The sequence below is a fragment of the Strongylocentrotus purpuratus genome, unplaced genomic scaffold (assembly GCF_000002235.5).
Source record: "Strongylocentrotus purpuratus isolate Spur 01 unplaced genomic scaffold, Spur_5.0 spur5_scaffold_12, whole genome shotgun sequence".
In the NCBI taxonomy this organism is placed as follows: Eukaryota; Metazoa; Echinodermata; class Echinoidea; order Camarodonta; family Strongylocentrotidae; genus Strongylocentrotus; species Strongylocentrotus purpuratus.
This window is the reverse complement of record NW_022145597.1, coordinates 18,255,539-18,271,227: the sequence shown is the minus strand read 5'-3', so window position 1 is coordinate 18,271,227 and position 15,689 is coordinate 18,255,539. Positions and strand designations below refer to the sequence as shown.

Here is a 15,689-nt window from a genome sequence, read left to right as displayed (position 1 = left end):
TTAGCATTCCATCTAGAATCAAAGTCAAAATATAACCACTGAAACCAGGGGGGTGTTTCGCAAAGCCCTTTTTTCAATGACAAATGACAAAAATCTGTTAAGAATCTGCCGATAACCAATAGGAAGCAAGGATTTCACTTGCTTAAAACAAAAACTGTCATTTGTCACTGATGACAAGTTTTGTGAAACTTCCCCCGGGACTACAAGCCTACATTCATTGTAGGTCTAACTGAAGTATCTTGATGATGATGTTTATGATGATTACAGTGATGATGATGTTTATGTTGATGTAGTTATTAACTTTTAGTTATTTGCCAGTGAAGGAATAGTCATTACAATAATTAGCACGTAAATCCTACATGCACGCATCTGTTACATTTGTCATTCATGTCGAAGTGCTGTGATATTTACAGTTTAGCATACAACATACATGTACATCGATCTACAAACCGATTACTTATAACATTTTGTTACAATATGAGTATTTTTATCACAATCAATGTACTTTCTATACTGAATGGACACTTAAGAGCTGATTGGAAGACTAAGAATGTGAAAGTAAAACAATTATCTTTAAAAAAGAAATATATGTCACAAATCAATTCATAGTGCACAATAGTCTCTGAATTGCATTGAATTATGAGTCCTTAGTTGCCACAGATACCGGTAATGTTAATGTAAATAGCTAAAAATCAAACATCTGATCAGTTTCATAAGTCAACAAGACTCTGATACGAGTTAAAATATAACTTCTTGCTCTTTATGATTTCATTTTGAGATGTAATGTGCATATTGTGTGTTCGGAATCAGAAAGGCACTAAGTCATACACATGTACTTGAGCATAGAGTTAACGCCCTTCCGGCTCCAAACACACAATATACCTTTAATTTGAATGGGGATACGGGCTACATGTAGATTGTACGCAGCTAATGTATATATATGCTTACACTTGATTCCCAAGTATCATTGGAATATATATATATATATGATTATATGCTTCAATTTCTGGACTATCCAACGTTTAACAGAACTGCAGTAGGCTATTCACAATGTAGAAACAATGTAGCAGCAAATAGAGAAAGAAAAAGAAAAGAAATGTTGATATTTGATGCATTGATGTTGTAAGATATTTCTTCTTTTACTAAATGTTATATGCAAATGATTGAAATACTCTGCGTCGTCTTTCAGTGATGAAACTGCGGGACGATGCGGGATGTTCCCATTGAAATTTGAGTGTAATTGTAGTGTATTTAATGCGATGTCTACTACTTGGTAAAGGTCCTTTTCAGAGCTGACTTAAATCCCTTCCGTGTGCACAATTATTTATACAGCGACCTTCTTTTTTTTGGGGGGGGGGGGGGGATGACACATTTTGTATGGTCTGAAACCTAAATTGATACCATCATTGTGAAACTTCTTTTACTGAAGTTAGCAGAGAAGTGACATTACAAAAGTTCTGTCAATTGCAAGTCATGATCTACCGGTAATTGTGTTTTCCATTGTATTTTAATCGGCTACATGTAAGTCATCTCGGAACATTTCTCCCCCCAAATTGTGTCTTATGGGTACTACTAAAAACTTGTACTGAACTTTTAAATAAACTCTTAATCGTTTTCTAACTGATTCAATAACAAACAAGCGTTAATTAACACTTAGCCGGCCAGTCACATTCGAAGATAGGAAATTTGGCAAACTGTGCTGCCCTTTTGTTTAAAGACCATTGAGTGCCTTTCGATTTATTGCATTGTAATGGGAGGGGTGGGGGGAAGGGGGGAGGGGGGAACAACATTTTTCGATTCTATAATGGCTTTCTTTGCACACTCTTCATTCATAAAACTGCATAGGAAAATTTGTGACTTGTGTTAGGTTTTTCTGTTGTTGCAAGTACGTAACCGGAGTCCCAAAAAATTACCATTCCTATACTAAATTTCATATATTGTCTAGTAAATGTTTCATATTCATGTCACCATTTTGATTGTTTTAAAAAAAATTAAAGTAATGTTGTAAACTGCACTACTTCTAAATGTGTTTATTAATCAAGAATTTAATTACATAATGTGCAAGTTAGGAAGGATATATAATAAAGTTTGGAAAAAAATGTTTAAATTAATGGATGACTGTCAAATTGTTTTGTCTTTGTGTGTCTTGTCACTGCCAAATGATAAGGTCTCGCCCTCCCTGTCTGTGCCCCTATGTTATGTTACAAATCATATACATGTAAGTGATAAACAGCAACAACATGAGTAGTATACATGAAGAACATCCATTACTTTGATTGATAGTATTTTAAAACTTTTGTTGAAATTTTATTTTAACAAATATATTCCAAATACAAAGCACACGATTGTCATTTTCAAATTCCACATTAAGAACAAAATGTATATATTATGCTGAAGACAAAACAAGTATTCTTTAACCCATAGTAAATGATCACATCATGTCTAATACAAGACTTGTTAATCCCTATCATTTTGATATAAAAATTTCGTGGTCCATACGATAACCAAGATTGCTGAGTTTAAAAATTAACGTTAAAAAAATTTCAATATCCCGTTGCATCACCAATCCTGCCTATTGAAATGTGAGAACGTGACGTTGACTTTATAAGCTGAAATTAATTTCTATAGGCATTGCAGAATGGTGTTAAAAGTGCCCTTTTTTGCCATCGTATTTATATACCCTTTTGGCGGAAAGTGAAAGACCTGTCACTCGATAGGAAAAAGCTCGTGATTCCTCAAAAAGCTTTTAACAAGTATGTTGCCTGGATTCCAAGCTAAATGAGACGACAAAAGTGGTGGATGGGGGGGGGGGGGGTATAAGGGCATGCTCCCCGGCTAAACCCAACCTGTCATAATGTGTACTCCCAAGGCTATGTTTACTGCCCCCCCCCCTCCCCGGCAAGAGAATTCTAAATTCACCACTAGTCAATGTTCATTTATTTTGTCGGTTTAAAAAATATATATAGACTGACATACACCGGAGAGGGGGGGGGGGTGGGTAATCATATATTAAGACATACGGGGGTGTGCCGTTCTAATGGGTCACATTTCCACAAACATGGGGCCGGTTTTTCAAAATTTCAAAAATTTAGAAAATTGTTAAAAATTGTCTTTACTTCTAAGAAACGTCCCCCCAAATGGCCCTTAAAAATGGATAGGGGTTTCGAGGCTTGAGTGGCACACCGCCGTCCAAACCATGAGTACCCCACCCCGGGATATACACGTACTTTTTCCACGCATTGCTATCTTGGATAAATATAAAATGATTCCAGCATGAGGAAAACTGCGTCATAAATTGGAAGAGAGATACACTCTTATTTCCACGGCGTCAAATTTCACTCTAAATGGCGTCAGCTGGGAGTCAACTCTATTCCTAGTTAAAGTGACACGGATTCCGAATCAATTTGACTCGGATTGTGTGGCATCAGCTGAGAATTGACTCAATTCATAGTCAAGATGACTTCTTTTCCGTGTCACTCTAACTAGGAATAGAGCTGACTCCCAGCTGACGCCATTTAGAGTGAAATTTGACGCTGTGGAAATAAGAGTGTACGGATCTGGAAACGATGGATCATTCCATCCGGGATTTGCGCCCCCCCCCTTCCCATCAGGGGAAAAATAGACGCGATTGACGCTTAAAGGTCTCAATAAAAATCACCTAATCGCAGAGACTTTCATAATGAAGGAAAAGAAAAGAAAAGATTATTACACAGTCTTAACAGCCCTGTTCCTCACTTCTTGAGCAAACATTACGTCATGTTACATAATCCAAACATATTTCTATTTCTTTAAATAGGGTATTGGCAACACCGTTAATTGAGTCGATTACTTGAAAGTCTTTCCGATCGTGTTATACTTCAACTACGTAACAAAAACGGGGATGGGGAAAAGAATTTCATTAAATTTCTTCGTCTTTTTTCTTCATGAATCAACGATCTCGATCGTGACTTGCCGAAATGTCGATCCCGTGGCCGAAGTGCTGCGCGACGTCGAGCTGCTCTCCGTCCCAATCTGCCCGATCACGTCCCTGAACAGGTTGTCCATGGACCCTACCCCGGAGCTCCGGGTATCAGCCGAGCTGTTCGTCCTCAGTCTCGACGAGGTCGTTGACGTCGACGTCTGCTGCTGTTTTCTCTTGCGCCGTTTATCATCCGATTTTGGCGTCGAAAGCGTCGACGATGAGGACAGCGGCACCAACGCCATGGAGGTCGGCTTGTTTTTCGTTGGTTTCTTGAAGGATTTCTTGAAGATAGTCGACTCGACTCTCAGGTAGAGATAGTTTAGAATTTCTTCCTGCAACTGTACGATGGAGAATTTCGATTCGGTATTTTAGAATTTTGTACAGGAATTTGGTACTGACAAGGAAACATTGAAACACGAATGGCATTTTTGGATGTACAAGTGTGTTATCGCAAAAGAAAAAAAAAATGTACATATTACCAAGTTATATTAATTCTCTCGTTAGCATCTGTCTAATTTTTGATATCATCTCGTTGCAAAAATATATTCATCTTTGCGTGTCGGTATTATAGTCGTACTAGCTATGAGGTGTTTTTTTTTGTTGGGGGGGGGGGCAAATTAAACTAGCCCGTGAAACCATTAAATAACCCAAGTATGCAACCAAGATTATAGTCCTGTAGAAATTTTTCAGACCTGGAAAAGTTGATAAGTACAAGGTTTTTTTGTTGATTTGTGTTCTAGATGGGTATTGAAGAAAATTCAGCTTGGTTGCCAGCTCGGCAACCTTGAGCAACTTTTTTTATAGCCTAATTAGCATAATCATCTAATCATCATAATTATGTGCAATATGTGATAGTGTTGCTAATCTCAATCCAGGAAGCCTGAAAACAAGGGTAATACGACTTTTCAAGGGTTTTCTATGACAAGGAATTCATTTATGACACCAATTTTTATTTTTAAGTAATACAATTGTCTTAAATAGCATAATTAGCATAATATGTACAATATATGGACTTCATTGTCAATGTTTATCTATAAAGCCTAAAAATGGTGCAATGCAACATTGAAACTCGCTTTAGAAAGATTAATCATTAATTCATGAGAAGATATTCCATGTATATGTAGTATAATTAATCTAATTAGCATAATAATCTAATAAGCATATATGTGCAATATGTAATAATATTGCTAATCTCAATCCAGGCAGCATGAAAACATCGATAATACGACTTTTCAAGGGTTTTCTATGACGAGGAATACATTTATGACACCAGTTTTTTATTCCAAGTAATGCAATTGTCTTAAATAGTACAATGAGCATTAATGAGCTAATAAGCATGTGTACATTATGGACTTCATTGTCATTGTTAGCCTAAAAATGGTGCAATGCAACATTGTAAATCACTTTTGAAAGACTGATTATTAATTCAAGAGAAGATATTCCATGTAGATGTATATAATAAGCCTAATTAGCATATATGTGCAATATGTAATAATGTTGCTAAGCTTAATCCAGGAAGCCTGAAAACATGGATAATAATTATGGTAATACTTTTCCAGGAATTCTGCCACAAGCTTGAGCAACGTCGGGCTTGTACTCTCAATGATTCTAGCTTTGGTAAACATAGACAGATCATAGTTCGCACTGTTGTATTCAACATCCCTGGCCTATGGACGTACCTGTCTCACCACATCATCAATTCCATCATTATCATCTGCTTTAACCATAATTCAGTGTGTTTCCGACAGTCTCTCTAAATCCAAGGACTGAAGCCCAACCATCAATGCGTATGATGACCCCGTCATTTCCTAGACATTTCATGAGGTTCGACAACATTGCCTTAAGACCAAGATAACCACCACATTGGACATACAATTTGTGCAGCTAAATAGAGTCCCAAATAATTGATATTCTACATAATGCTAATTAGGCTTATTAGTACAATAATTACATATTAAGCCAATTGCATTACTTAAAAATAAAAACTGAATCCCTCGTCATGGAAAACCCTGAAAAAGTCATCTATGTTTTCAGTCTTCCTGGATTGAGATTAGCAACATTATTACATTTGGCACATACAGTGTACACTGTATATGATAATTAGGCTAATTATATACATCTACATGGAATATCTTCTCTTGAATTAATAATCAGCCTTTCAAAAGTGATTTACAATGTTGCATTGCACCATTTTTAGGCTTTATAGATAAACAATGACAATGAAGTCCATATATTGTACACATGCTTATTAGCTCATTAATGCTCATTGTACTATTTAAGACAATATATTGCATTACTTGGAATAAAAAAAATTGGTGTCATAAATGAATTCCTCGTCATAGAAAACCCTTAAAAAGTCGTATTATCCATGTTTTCAGGCTTCCTGGATTGAGATTATAGCAACATTATTACATATTGCACATAGATGATTATGCTAATTATAATTATTAGGCTATAAAAAAGTTGCTCAAGGTTGCCAAGCTGGCAACCAAGCTGAATTTACTTCAATACCCATCTAGAACACGAATCAACAAAAAAACCTTGTACTTATCAACTTTTCCAGGTCATGTACATGGTCTATGGTACCGTCTACTGGACTATTATGTGTCAAGTGCATAAAACACTTCAATGATTCGTTGTTTCCTTTCCCTATTCCGGATCCCCCAAAAGGCTTAAGTCCTTCACGTGGTAAAGATAACTTTCGCTCCCGGCCATCACGCCCCTTATTAATATTTGGAAACGCCAGTACTCAAGGAAAGATGCTTTCATTATTTTGTATGCCATCAGACCCCAATCCCTTCCTTTTCCAGGGGCCCGTCTTATAAAGAGTTGATATCAATCGCAGCTATGTACATAAGAGATAGGAGACTGCAAACTTGCGTTTGATTGAGGACTGATTGATTTGGATCAATCGTAACTCATTATAAGACGGCACCCAGATAAATCTCACCCGACCTACCTTTTCATCTAATTTCTTAATACACTTATTGATACGCATTTTGTGTGCCCCCAAAGACTCCTATCTAATTTTCGCGTCATTTCAGTGTGAGTGCTAGATAATATTTTGTTTAATCTACTTATGCACGTAATATCAGCCCTAACACTGTCACCGTTAACTTTTTAAGTATCTATGATATCCCAAACAAATGACACTCAGCTCACTTTGATATCTTCCTGTAGCTTAGTAGCTTCGTCCTTGTTCGTTAGGTTCCGACTTCGTTCGCGCAGTTTCGGAAAAAGTTTCCGAAGCCGATCTTCGAGCATGACATTCGCCTGAAAGTTCCTAGTAGGGTCGATGTCTGATGTCGATGCCGCCGATGATTTTGAATTGTTATTTTTGTCGACGTCGAGTAGAGATTCCACACTTAAGGACTCGGGAGGAAAACCTAGTTGTTTGGTATATAAGTAAGTAAATATAAGCAGAAAACTTGAAGCATTTACTGAAAATAAAAAAATGAGAAAACAGCACAGGTAGCTAAAGACTAACATTAGGGCCCAACAACATCATCAACAACTCGCCACTCATCCTCCTCATCCTTCCTCTCCCCTTCTTCCTTTTCTACATCCCTTCTTCTCATCCTCCTCCTCCACACCAACATCGTGATCTTCACTTTACATTAAGGACGACGATGACAACAGCAATTATGATAATGAAGATGATGATGAAGATGATGATGTTGATATTGTTGACGTTGATGATGATGATGATGATTTTGATGATGATGTCATGATGATTTTGATGGTGATAATGATGATGATGATGGTGATGATGATGGTTCTGATGATGCGAGGAATAGGAGGAGACGAGTTAAGTAAGCTATTTCCTTTTCAAATGATGAGTGCTATTACATTTTCTCTGACATTCACCTTTGAACTTTGACCTGATGAGTCCTCGCAGACAACCAGAGGATAATGACCCTATCTCCCTCTTCATCCTCATTCTCTCCCTGGTGATCGCTAAAAGATGACGTTCTAGCATTAAATTGGCGCGGTCCGTCGCTAGCTGTTCAATGGCTAAATTTTTCTCTTCTGCCAAATATCTGTATTAAAAGTCGAGTTGCAATATATTTCATTCGAAGATATTATCATAAAATGAGACATTTAAACATAGAGGCAATATGTTCAACAGTTCTGCTACATGTAAGTAAAGACCATGAACGCTCCAACATTCTGTGCCTTATAAATATGAGAGAGAACGAAACTTTGCAAACCTATAGTAATAAATAAAATCAAAAGATGGATGCATTTTCTTACCAATTACGGAGATATTAAGTAAGACCAGTAGCAAAGCTGTTTGCGTTTTGAATCCAATTTGGCATCAAATTTTTTAAAAATTAATTTTAAATAAGGCTTCGTCATTGACGTTGAAATGGAAATTGGACATAATCCGACCATGATTTCTAAATGCCACAATAATGGTAAAGAGTTATAGAAAAAAGAAATTGCCTTTACAGTTGATTTCTCGAGAGCCCCATGCATAATCATGCTGTCTTAGGATGTATCTAAGTTCTCGCAAGCTTTCGAATGAAATCAAAAGCACGGTCGTAGAGTGTGAAGAGGTCTTTCTATAAAATCACGACCCCCTTTTTATTACAAAATTTTGTTTTTAAATGGAAATAATTCGATGAAAGGTACGACCTGTGTCTCTCCATACTCCCAAATCCCAGTTCCCTATATTATCCACTAACATACACCCGGGGGGGGGGGGGGGGGGGGGGGGGGGGGCGGGGCGGTACTCACATATTAAAACATACGGGGGTGTGCCGTTCTATTATGGGTCACTTTTCAAGAAAAAAACCCTAACCATGGGTTTCATTTTTAACGAAGATATCCCCAAACGGGCGGGGGGGGGGGGGGGGGGGGGAGGGGGTTTGTCAGTACCGTGTCACAACCGGTCCGTGCCCTCTTTGGAAACCCAAGTTTGTACCAAAAAAAAAATGTGCCCCTCCCTTTTCACTTGATGGTCAATTTTGTGTGAGTTTTTATTTTGTTGTTGTTGTGTCTTTGCTGTTGCTTGTCATCATAGTTTAGGAATGTCTAGTGCCCGCTCTTTTGCAAAATTATGAATCCGCCACAAATGCTTCTCCTCAGGCTCATAATGATATTGATGGATTCGATGTTGAAGAACAGTGATGAAAATGATGATGATAATAATTATGATAGCCTATTAAAGACGCTGATGGTGACGACGACTGTCATGATGATGTTAACGATAATTATAAATGATTACGAAGACTACAACGACGGTGATGGCGGCGATGGTAGTGACGACTAGTTATTATTCAAGCGCGATATAGGTCTAATGCTATAATTTATTGTGATTTTAACTCCTTAAATAGTGCTTGTTTTCATAAAATTGTACTGTGAAGTCTAAACAATAGCGGAGCAAGAAGTTAAAAGATCATGCAGGGCAGGGGTGCAATGGCTCAGTGCTTGAGCAACGCGGGGGTTATAACCGGAAGGTCGTGGGTTCAAAACCAAGTTGATGTGCCAGTGCCCATTTTCGTAATTTCATTATCAAGGACTTAAAGCAGTCTCTTAATCCTCAGTGCTGGAGTGACCATTTAATATGCTGGGAAAGCCGTCGGCTTCTGCATGGTTGGTTATTTAGCATAGACTCTACTCAGGCTTTCTAAGCAGTCACGTAAAAAAACATAGATCTAGGCCCTAAACCACCTTTCTTTCAAGAATTACGAGAATTGTTCTTACCTGTGCTTGTTCAGTGCCTTCCCGATCTTCGTCCGTCGCTGATCCATCATCCGAATCAAATCCGTCCGACTGCAATGACGTTGCTGGAGATCGTGGTTTTTAGTAATATGACGAGGTTGGCAGGCATCATCATCGTCGATGTCGTCATCGTTGTCGATGAAAAGATCGACAACTGTCGGTACGGAAAATCTGTCAAATAAAATAGGGAAATAAACCAACGCATGCGCTGAAGTCAGAACAAGAAGAGCAATAATGTCAGCGTCTTTATTTCATGTCTCTCATACTAGATCTAGACTACCTTGCTTACTTGCTTAAGTCGGGTCAACTGCCCGAGCTGTGATGGCCATCCACACATAATTCCTGTCCAGCATGGAAGCTTTTATCTCTGACAGTTCAAGTCCCGTATCCTTCTTGAGTAGGTCTGTATAAGTAAGATGAGGTCTTCCAGGTTTCTTCTTCCCGTGTTTAGGCTTCCAGAGTAAAAGCTGAGATATTGGTTCATTGATGTTCCTACAGCTGTGGCCTGCAAAACGTAGTCTTCTTTCCCTGATCTTTTCTGATACTTTTGGTAGATTCCCGTACAGCTCCTTATTGGTTATATGCTGGCTCCAGTGCACGTTAAATGCTGTCCTAAGAAGTCTGGTGTAGCAACCATCTAATTCTTTTGCCAGCTTTGTTGTAACTGCCCATGCTTCGCAGCCGTATAGAAGCACAGATTCAACTGTAGCAACAAACAAACGTTGTTTGAACTGCCTAGGAAGAGAAGATTTCCAGATTCTTCCAAGCTTGCTACACGCTCTCCATGCTGCTGACTTACGAGCTTTCACATCTTTTTCTGTGCTCACCATCAGTGCTCCCAGGTACTTGAAATCAGGTACATTCTCCAACTGAGTTTCATCGTTTGTTTTTATAGTGATGATCCCCCTGTGATTGAATGACATGAACTTGGTTTTGCCTGAATTCATCCGGAGCCCGACCTTGCCTACCGATGTCTCCACCCTGCTCAGGAGTTTTTGGGCTTGCTCTAATTCCTCAGATAGCAGGGCTATGTCATCGGCGAAATCTAGGTCTGTTATGATTTCCGGACCAACTCTCCTACTTCTCCTTCTTTCTAGTTGGAATCCAAGTTCTTCTTCATGGCCGTCTATAGCTGCTCGCAAGGCATAATCGAGGACTATTACAAATAGGTAAGGTGCAAGCGTGTCACCTTGAAGCACACCAGCCATGATTTCAAAGAGGTCAGTCTCTCCATCAGGTGATATTACTTTTGCTTTGGTGTCTTCGTACATCTTGCCAATAGCATTCACCAGTTGTTCCGGTATGCCATATGCAGTAAGGATCTTCAACATCTTGCCTCTGTGGATGGTATCGAAGGCTTTGCGAAAGTCAATAAATGTGATAATAGCCGGGAGCTGATTTTCTTTTACTCCTTCTATAAGCCTGCGAAGTGCCAAAATATGTCCCACTGTGGTCCTTCCAACTCTGAATCCATTTTGGTTGGTTCTCAGGTGACTATCAAGTACAGGTCTGATCCTGTTCAAAATCAATCTATTGAAAGTTTGGCCACGATGGAGCTTAGACTGATTCCTCGATAGTTTCCTCCTTGGCTCAGGTCTCCAGACTTTGGTATTGGTACAATATTCAGTATGGACCATTGGTGGGGCTTTTCTTCATTGATCAGAGCGTTGTTGCAGAAACTCAGAATGATTTCATCCAGGTCACATCTTTTTAGAACCTCTGGTGGTATGCCATCTTCCCCAAAGCTCTTCCCTTCTACTAGTGACTTTATTGCCTTTGAATATTCTTTAAGATCAAATGGCCCTGTCTTGATGTTCAGACTCTCTAGTATAGGCAGAATTTCTTCATCCTCATCATCTATATCTGGAGGGCTTCCAAGAAGATTCTTGAAGTGGTTGAACCAGTTTATGACCCTGTCTTTCTGTGTGTCTCCTTTTAACTGCCCTTTCGGGGATGCTTTCCTTCCGGTTATGTCATTTATGAGTCTCCAGCTCTGCCCATGTTTACTGTTGGCATGCGCTCTCTCCACATCTTTTAGTTTACTATCAAGATCTTCTTCTATAACTACACTGTATGCTTCCTCAAGGTTGTGCTTGGCTTGCTTGTAGATCTGCCGATTTTCATCACTTGTATCTTTCTGGTACTCCATGTAGGCTTTATTGATCTTATTTCTAGCACTGATTACACGTGTATCGTTGGGAAAATGCAACTTTCTTGTCTTCTTTTTCACTGGGATAACTTTCTCAGTAGCCTCCTTATGTGCTGTTATGAATCGCTCATACCTCTCGGTAGCTGATTCTTCCTCCTTCTCTAGGGGCTGGAACCTGTTGCGGACTTCAATGCTGTATAGCTTCTGAAGGTGGTTGTCAGTGCTGAGAAGTTTCCAATCGTGCTGTTTTCCTTTTGCCAAGGTTTTGCTCTTTCGAAGGCTCAGACGGACTCTTGCAGATACTATTCTATGGTCGGATCCTACACTGGCAAAAGTACTATACGCCTCAACATTATTCAAGCTGTTCCTCCACTTTTTCCTTATTAGTATATAATCCAGTTGGCATTTACTTCCACCTGGGCTAATATAGGTCCACAATTTCCCTTTCTTCTTACAGTACTGACCACTTGCTATAACTAGGTTCTTTTCAACTGCCATGTCCACTAAGTACTTTCCATTTCTGTTGGTTGTTTCATGGTAAGTATATTTAGCATCTGTCCTCAGGTCCAATTCTGGCATTGAAGTCTCCAACCACAAGAAGAACATTGTGTGCTGGTATGGAGTCAATTGCTCTTCTTAAATTGTTGTAGTGTCCTTCAATGATATCCTCGTTCACTACGTTGGTTGGGCAATAAGTTGTAATGACTGTAGTTGCAGGGTTTCCTTGAAAGTTTGCGACGAGTATTCGGTCAGAATGTGATCTCATGCTAGCTAGGGAGTCATATGCACTGGGACTTAGTAGTAATCCCACACCTCCTATTGCAGCTCCGGCTGAACTTCTGTTTGCAGATGATGTTATAAGCATGTTGTTTAGAACTTTCTCATATCTGATAGGCTCATTATGTACTATTCGATGTTCTTGTACTCCCAAAATATCAATGTTCTGCGCTGTTAAATTGGTTGATAGCTCTTCTCTATTTCTTTGCTCCCTAATAGTTCTCACATTCATAGTTGATACAATTACTGTCTTTCTACATCTTAAAAATGGTCGTCCTTTACAGACACCATCATCAGATTTACCCCTTCCATAAGGCTTTGAGGGCAAGCCGTCATGAGATTCTAAGGAATCGATGCCTGATCCAGGACATGTTGTGTTAGGGACTTTAACCCTAGTGTTGTTAGGTTGTGCCATCATAGTTTTTCATTTGCTTATAATATCTGTGGTTGCAACTCCTACAGTATGGTTTAGTTCTAAAAGCTGTCATGAGTTTTCCTTCTCTATTGACATTGTGAATGAATTCACTGATAAAGCAAGAGGAGAACTCAGGTTTCACGCTAGGGTTTTCCTTCCCAGACTCATCCCCCGTCGGTTTCCCCAGGCCACAAAGCGGACCCGAGTTATCCAGCCGGCACCAGCGTGGAGGTGGGAGTTTGAGTTGCTAGTAGAGAGGCGATTATGGACTCATGGGCTTAGATGTTAGTTGCCAGAGTACAAACGGCAGCAGAGAGGTAGAATGAAAGGTAGGATATAGAAGAGGAAAGATGATAGCTTACATGCAGAAGGAAGGTAAGGGCATGCAGGGGAGACATGGAAGGGTGAAATGATAGCAAAGCAAGCTAACCGAAGTTGCGCATCTAAAAGCCATTCACCGACATAAATGATAAAGGACTTAATTTAAAGAAAGTATTATAATCAAATTGCACCATCATGAATATGCGTCCTGCATAACATTGTCCAACATGATAGAGTCTAAATCTTAGAAGATTTATGAATAAGATCTAGAGGATCTATATAAACTTCTTCAAATTTCTGTTTTAAAGGAGGAGATGGAGGAGGAGAAGGAAGAAGGGGGGATATTCGACATCATCCATACCTGCTATCTGTCCTCTTCTTGTAGAGATAGAACTGTTGAATCTGGTCCGCTGCTAGCAGCAACATTTTTGACAAATCTGAAAGTCTTTATCTATATCACTCTGTTACCAGTCTACAGCCTCTAGAAACTATCCGTTTGAAGACTGAAAAGTCGTAAAAATCACAAAGAGAGAGCATTCAGGCACCTCTTTTTTAATATTTCTACCGGATAGATGCTATCCAACTTTTATAATGTGCACAAAACGCGTATGCTTTTATATACCGCATCCGCGCAGTCGCTATGGATACGGACTGGATGTTGGGCGCGTGACGTCATAATGAGACAATGTTGCACACGCGCAAAAGGCATAATTTATGTCAATATCATCTCCCCCTCTCTCTCTCTCTTTCTCTCTTTAAACACTGCTCAATTTGCGTTTGTCTCTCCTATCATTTCCTCTTCTAATCCTTTCCTGTCTTTATTTTTCGATTGTTTTCTCCTACGACCATAACCAACGCCACCCATCTCTTGAATTTGATCCCCCATAAAGAAAATGCCGAAGGAACCGCATGGAAAGTTTGAAAGAGAAACGAAAATTGTCATAGTTTTAAGATTTGAATTAGTTTAAGATTTGAACTAGTTTAAGTCCCGATGCAGATCTATTAGTTTGTATAATCAATGACCATTTAAAAAAGAATGTACCCCTCGTTCTGCATTGTTCTCTCCCCCCCCCCCCCCCCCCGGCCTGATCTGTATCACACTCCTACGATACCTGCATGTGAGTGTTCATAAATTCTTCTCGTTTTTAAAAATTGACTTCCTAGCTTACCTTCTGGATCATCATGTGCTATGTCTTTGTAGTGTACTACAAAAGGATGGTTGAGGGCTATTCGGCCTTCACAAGTCCCACCCGCCCGCCGCCGATAAAAAGGTATTGCCTGTGGTATTTCCACGGATCTAATTACTCTTTTGCTTTATCATGTTCTTAAATAGCACATAATATATTCGTTTAGGGGTTTTTACACAACGATTGACAGAAACATACAAATGTGGAGAAATTTAGAATACTTTTTTTTCTTCATGAAGCAAAGAAATTAATTTTAGTAGGTCTTTTGTAGCAGACGACATTTTACCCACAGTGCATTGTCAAACCAAAATACCTTTCCTATTTCCGGTTGCCAAATACAAACAGCAACGACTTTTTGAGGCCAGAGGTAATTAAATATACAAATACATTGTTTTCTTTTGACATTTTAAGATACCTATGCACATTGAATTCTGAATTTGAGAATGATCTTGAGTAAATTATTGTCATTTGCAGGTCGGCAAGAAATATTACCCTGTAATCCGTGTTAAAAGTAGTGGCACTTTCATGACAATATTTCATGATTAGTCCCATACGTTGGTATCTGTGGCTGTTACCTGTTGGTTAATTTTGTTTGATTTTGTCCAAATATTCTGACGTCTAATAGCTGTTATTTTGATTGCTTTGAAAAAAATTCTGTTTGCAAAACTGTATATGTGACCCCTGCATAAAAGGACTTTGCGATTGCATTGTGCAGCAGTGCAGTTTCACATGTGAATTAATCAAAATTCAGAAATTAAAAAAATAAGCCCAATTCAGTCAGCACGAGGCCTAACTCAACTGTTAAAGTTAGATTCTAGATCTATAGGCCTATGCCACACATCAGTAGGCCATAGGGGCGCTGGTCTGAGAATAAGGATCATCTGCACAAATGAGGATCATCTTCGTAAAAATAAGTCTGCAAAAATAGGCTTAGAGGGTCTAGGTCTAGTATTGTCCGCATTTTCGGTCACGATTCTGATTTCTGATCAGCGCGACGCGATGGTTTTCCTGAATCATTTTACATTGACTTTGTACAGAGACTTTCATGTTATGAGCGATAAATCCTCTGGAAGACGGACAACCTATAGAAGTAGACGGTGAACTGGGGATGTTTTATTACGCGGAATCCGTTTTTTTCATAGCCAGCGCGCA

At 39.0% G+C, this 15,689-nt stretch overlaps 3 protein-coding genes across 3 annotated transcripts in view; 1 reads left to right on the top strand and 2 right to left on the bottom strand.

The window, feature by feature from the left end:
- Positions 1–11,213: 11,213 nt before the first annotated feature.
- Positions 11,214–12,335, bottom strand: LOC115922481. The gene has a single exon (XM_030981404.1). The coding sequence runs from the start codon at positions 12,333–12,335 to the stop codon at positions 11,214–11,216; it is 1,122 nt and encodes a 373-aa protein (XP_030837264.1).
- Positions 12,336–12,384: 49 nt separating this feature from the next.
- Positions 12,385–12,702, bottom strand: LOC115922480 (craniofacial development protein 2-like). The gene has a single exon (XM_030981403.1). It carries the CDS (start codon positions 12,700–12,702, stop codon positions 12,385–12,387), a length of 318 nt encoding a protein of 105 aa, XP_030837263.1.
- A 2,144-nt stretch (positions 12,703–14,846) lies between these two features.
- The window catches only part of LOC579095 (serine/threonine-protein phosphatase 2A regulatory subunit B'' subunit beta), a 54,062-nt gene continuing 53,219 nt past the window's right edge, over positions 14,847–15,689 (top strand). Inside the window, exon 1 of the mRNA XM_030981986.1 lies at positions 14,847–14,904. The gene's annotated coding sequence lies outside the window, so the exon portion shown is untranslated. The remainder of the gene's footprint in view (positions 14,905–15,689) is intronic.

Excerpts from the sequence above, each read along its gene's own strand:
- LOC115922481 (XM_030981404.1), bottom strand. The coding sequence starts at position 12,335 with ATGGCAGTTGAAAAGAACCTAGTTATAGCAAGTGGTCAGTACTGTAAG.
- LOC115922480 (XM_030981403.1), bottom strand. The coding sequence starts at position 12,702 with ATGCTTATAACATCATCTGCAAACAGAAGTTCAGCCGGAGCTGCAATA.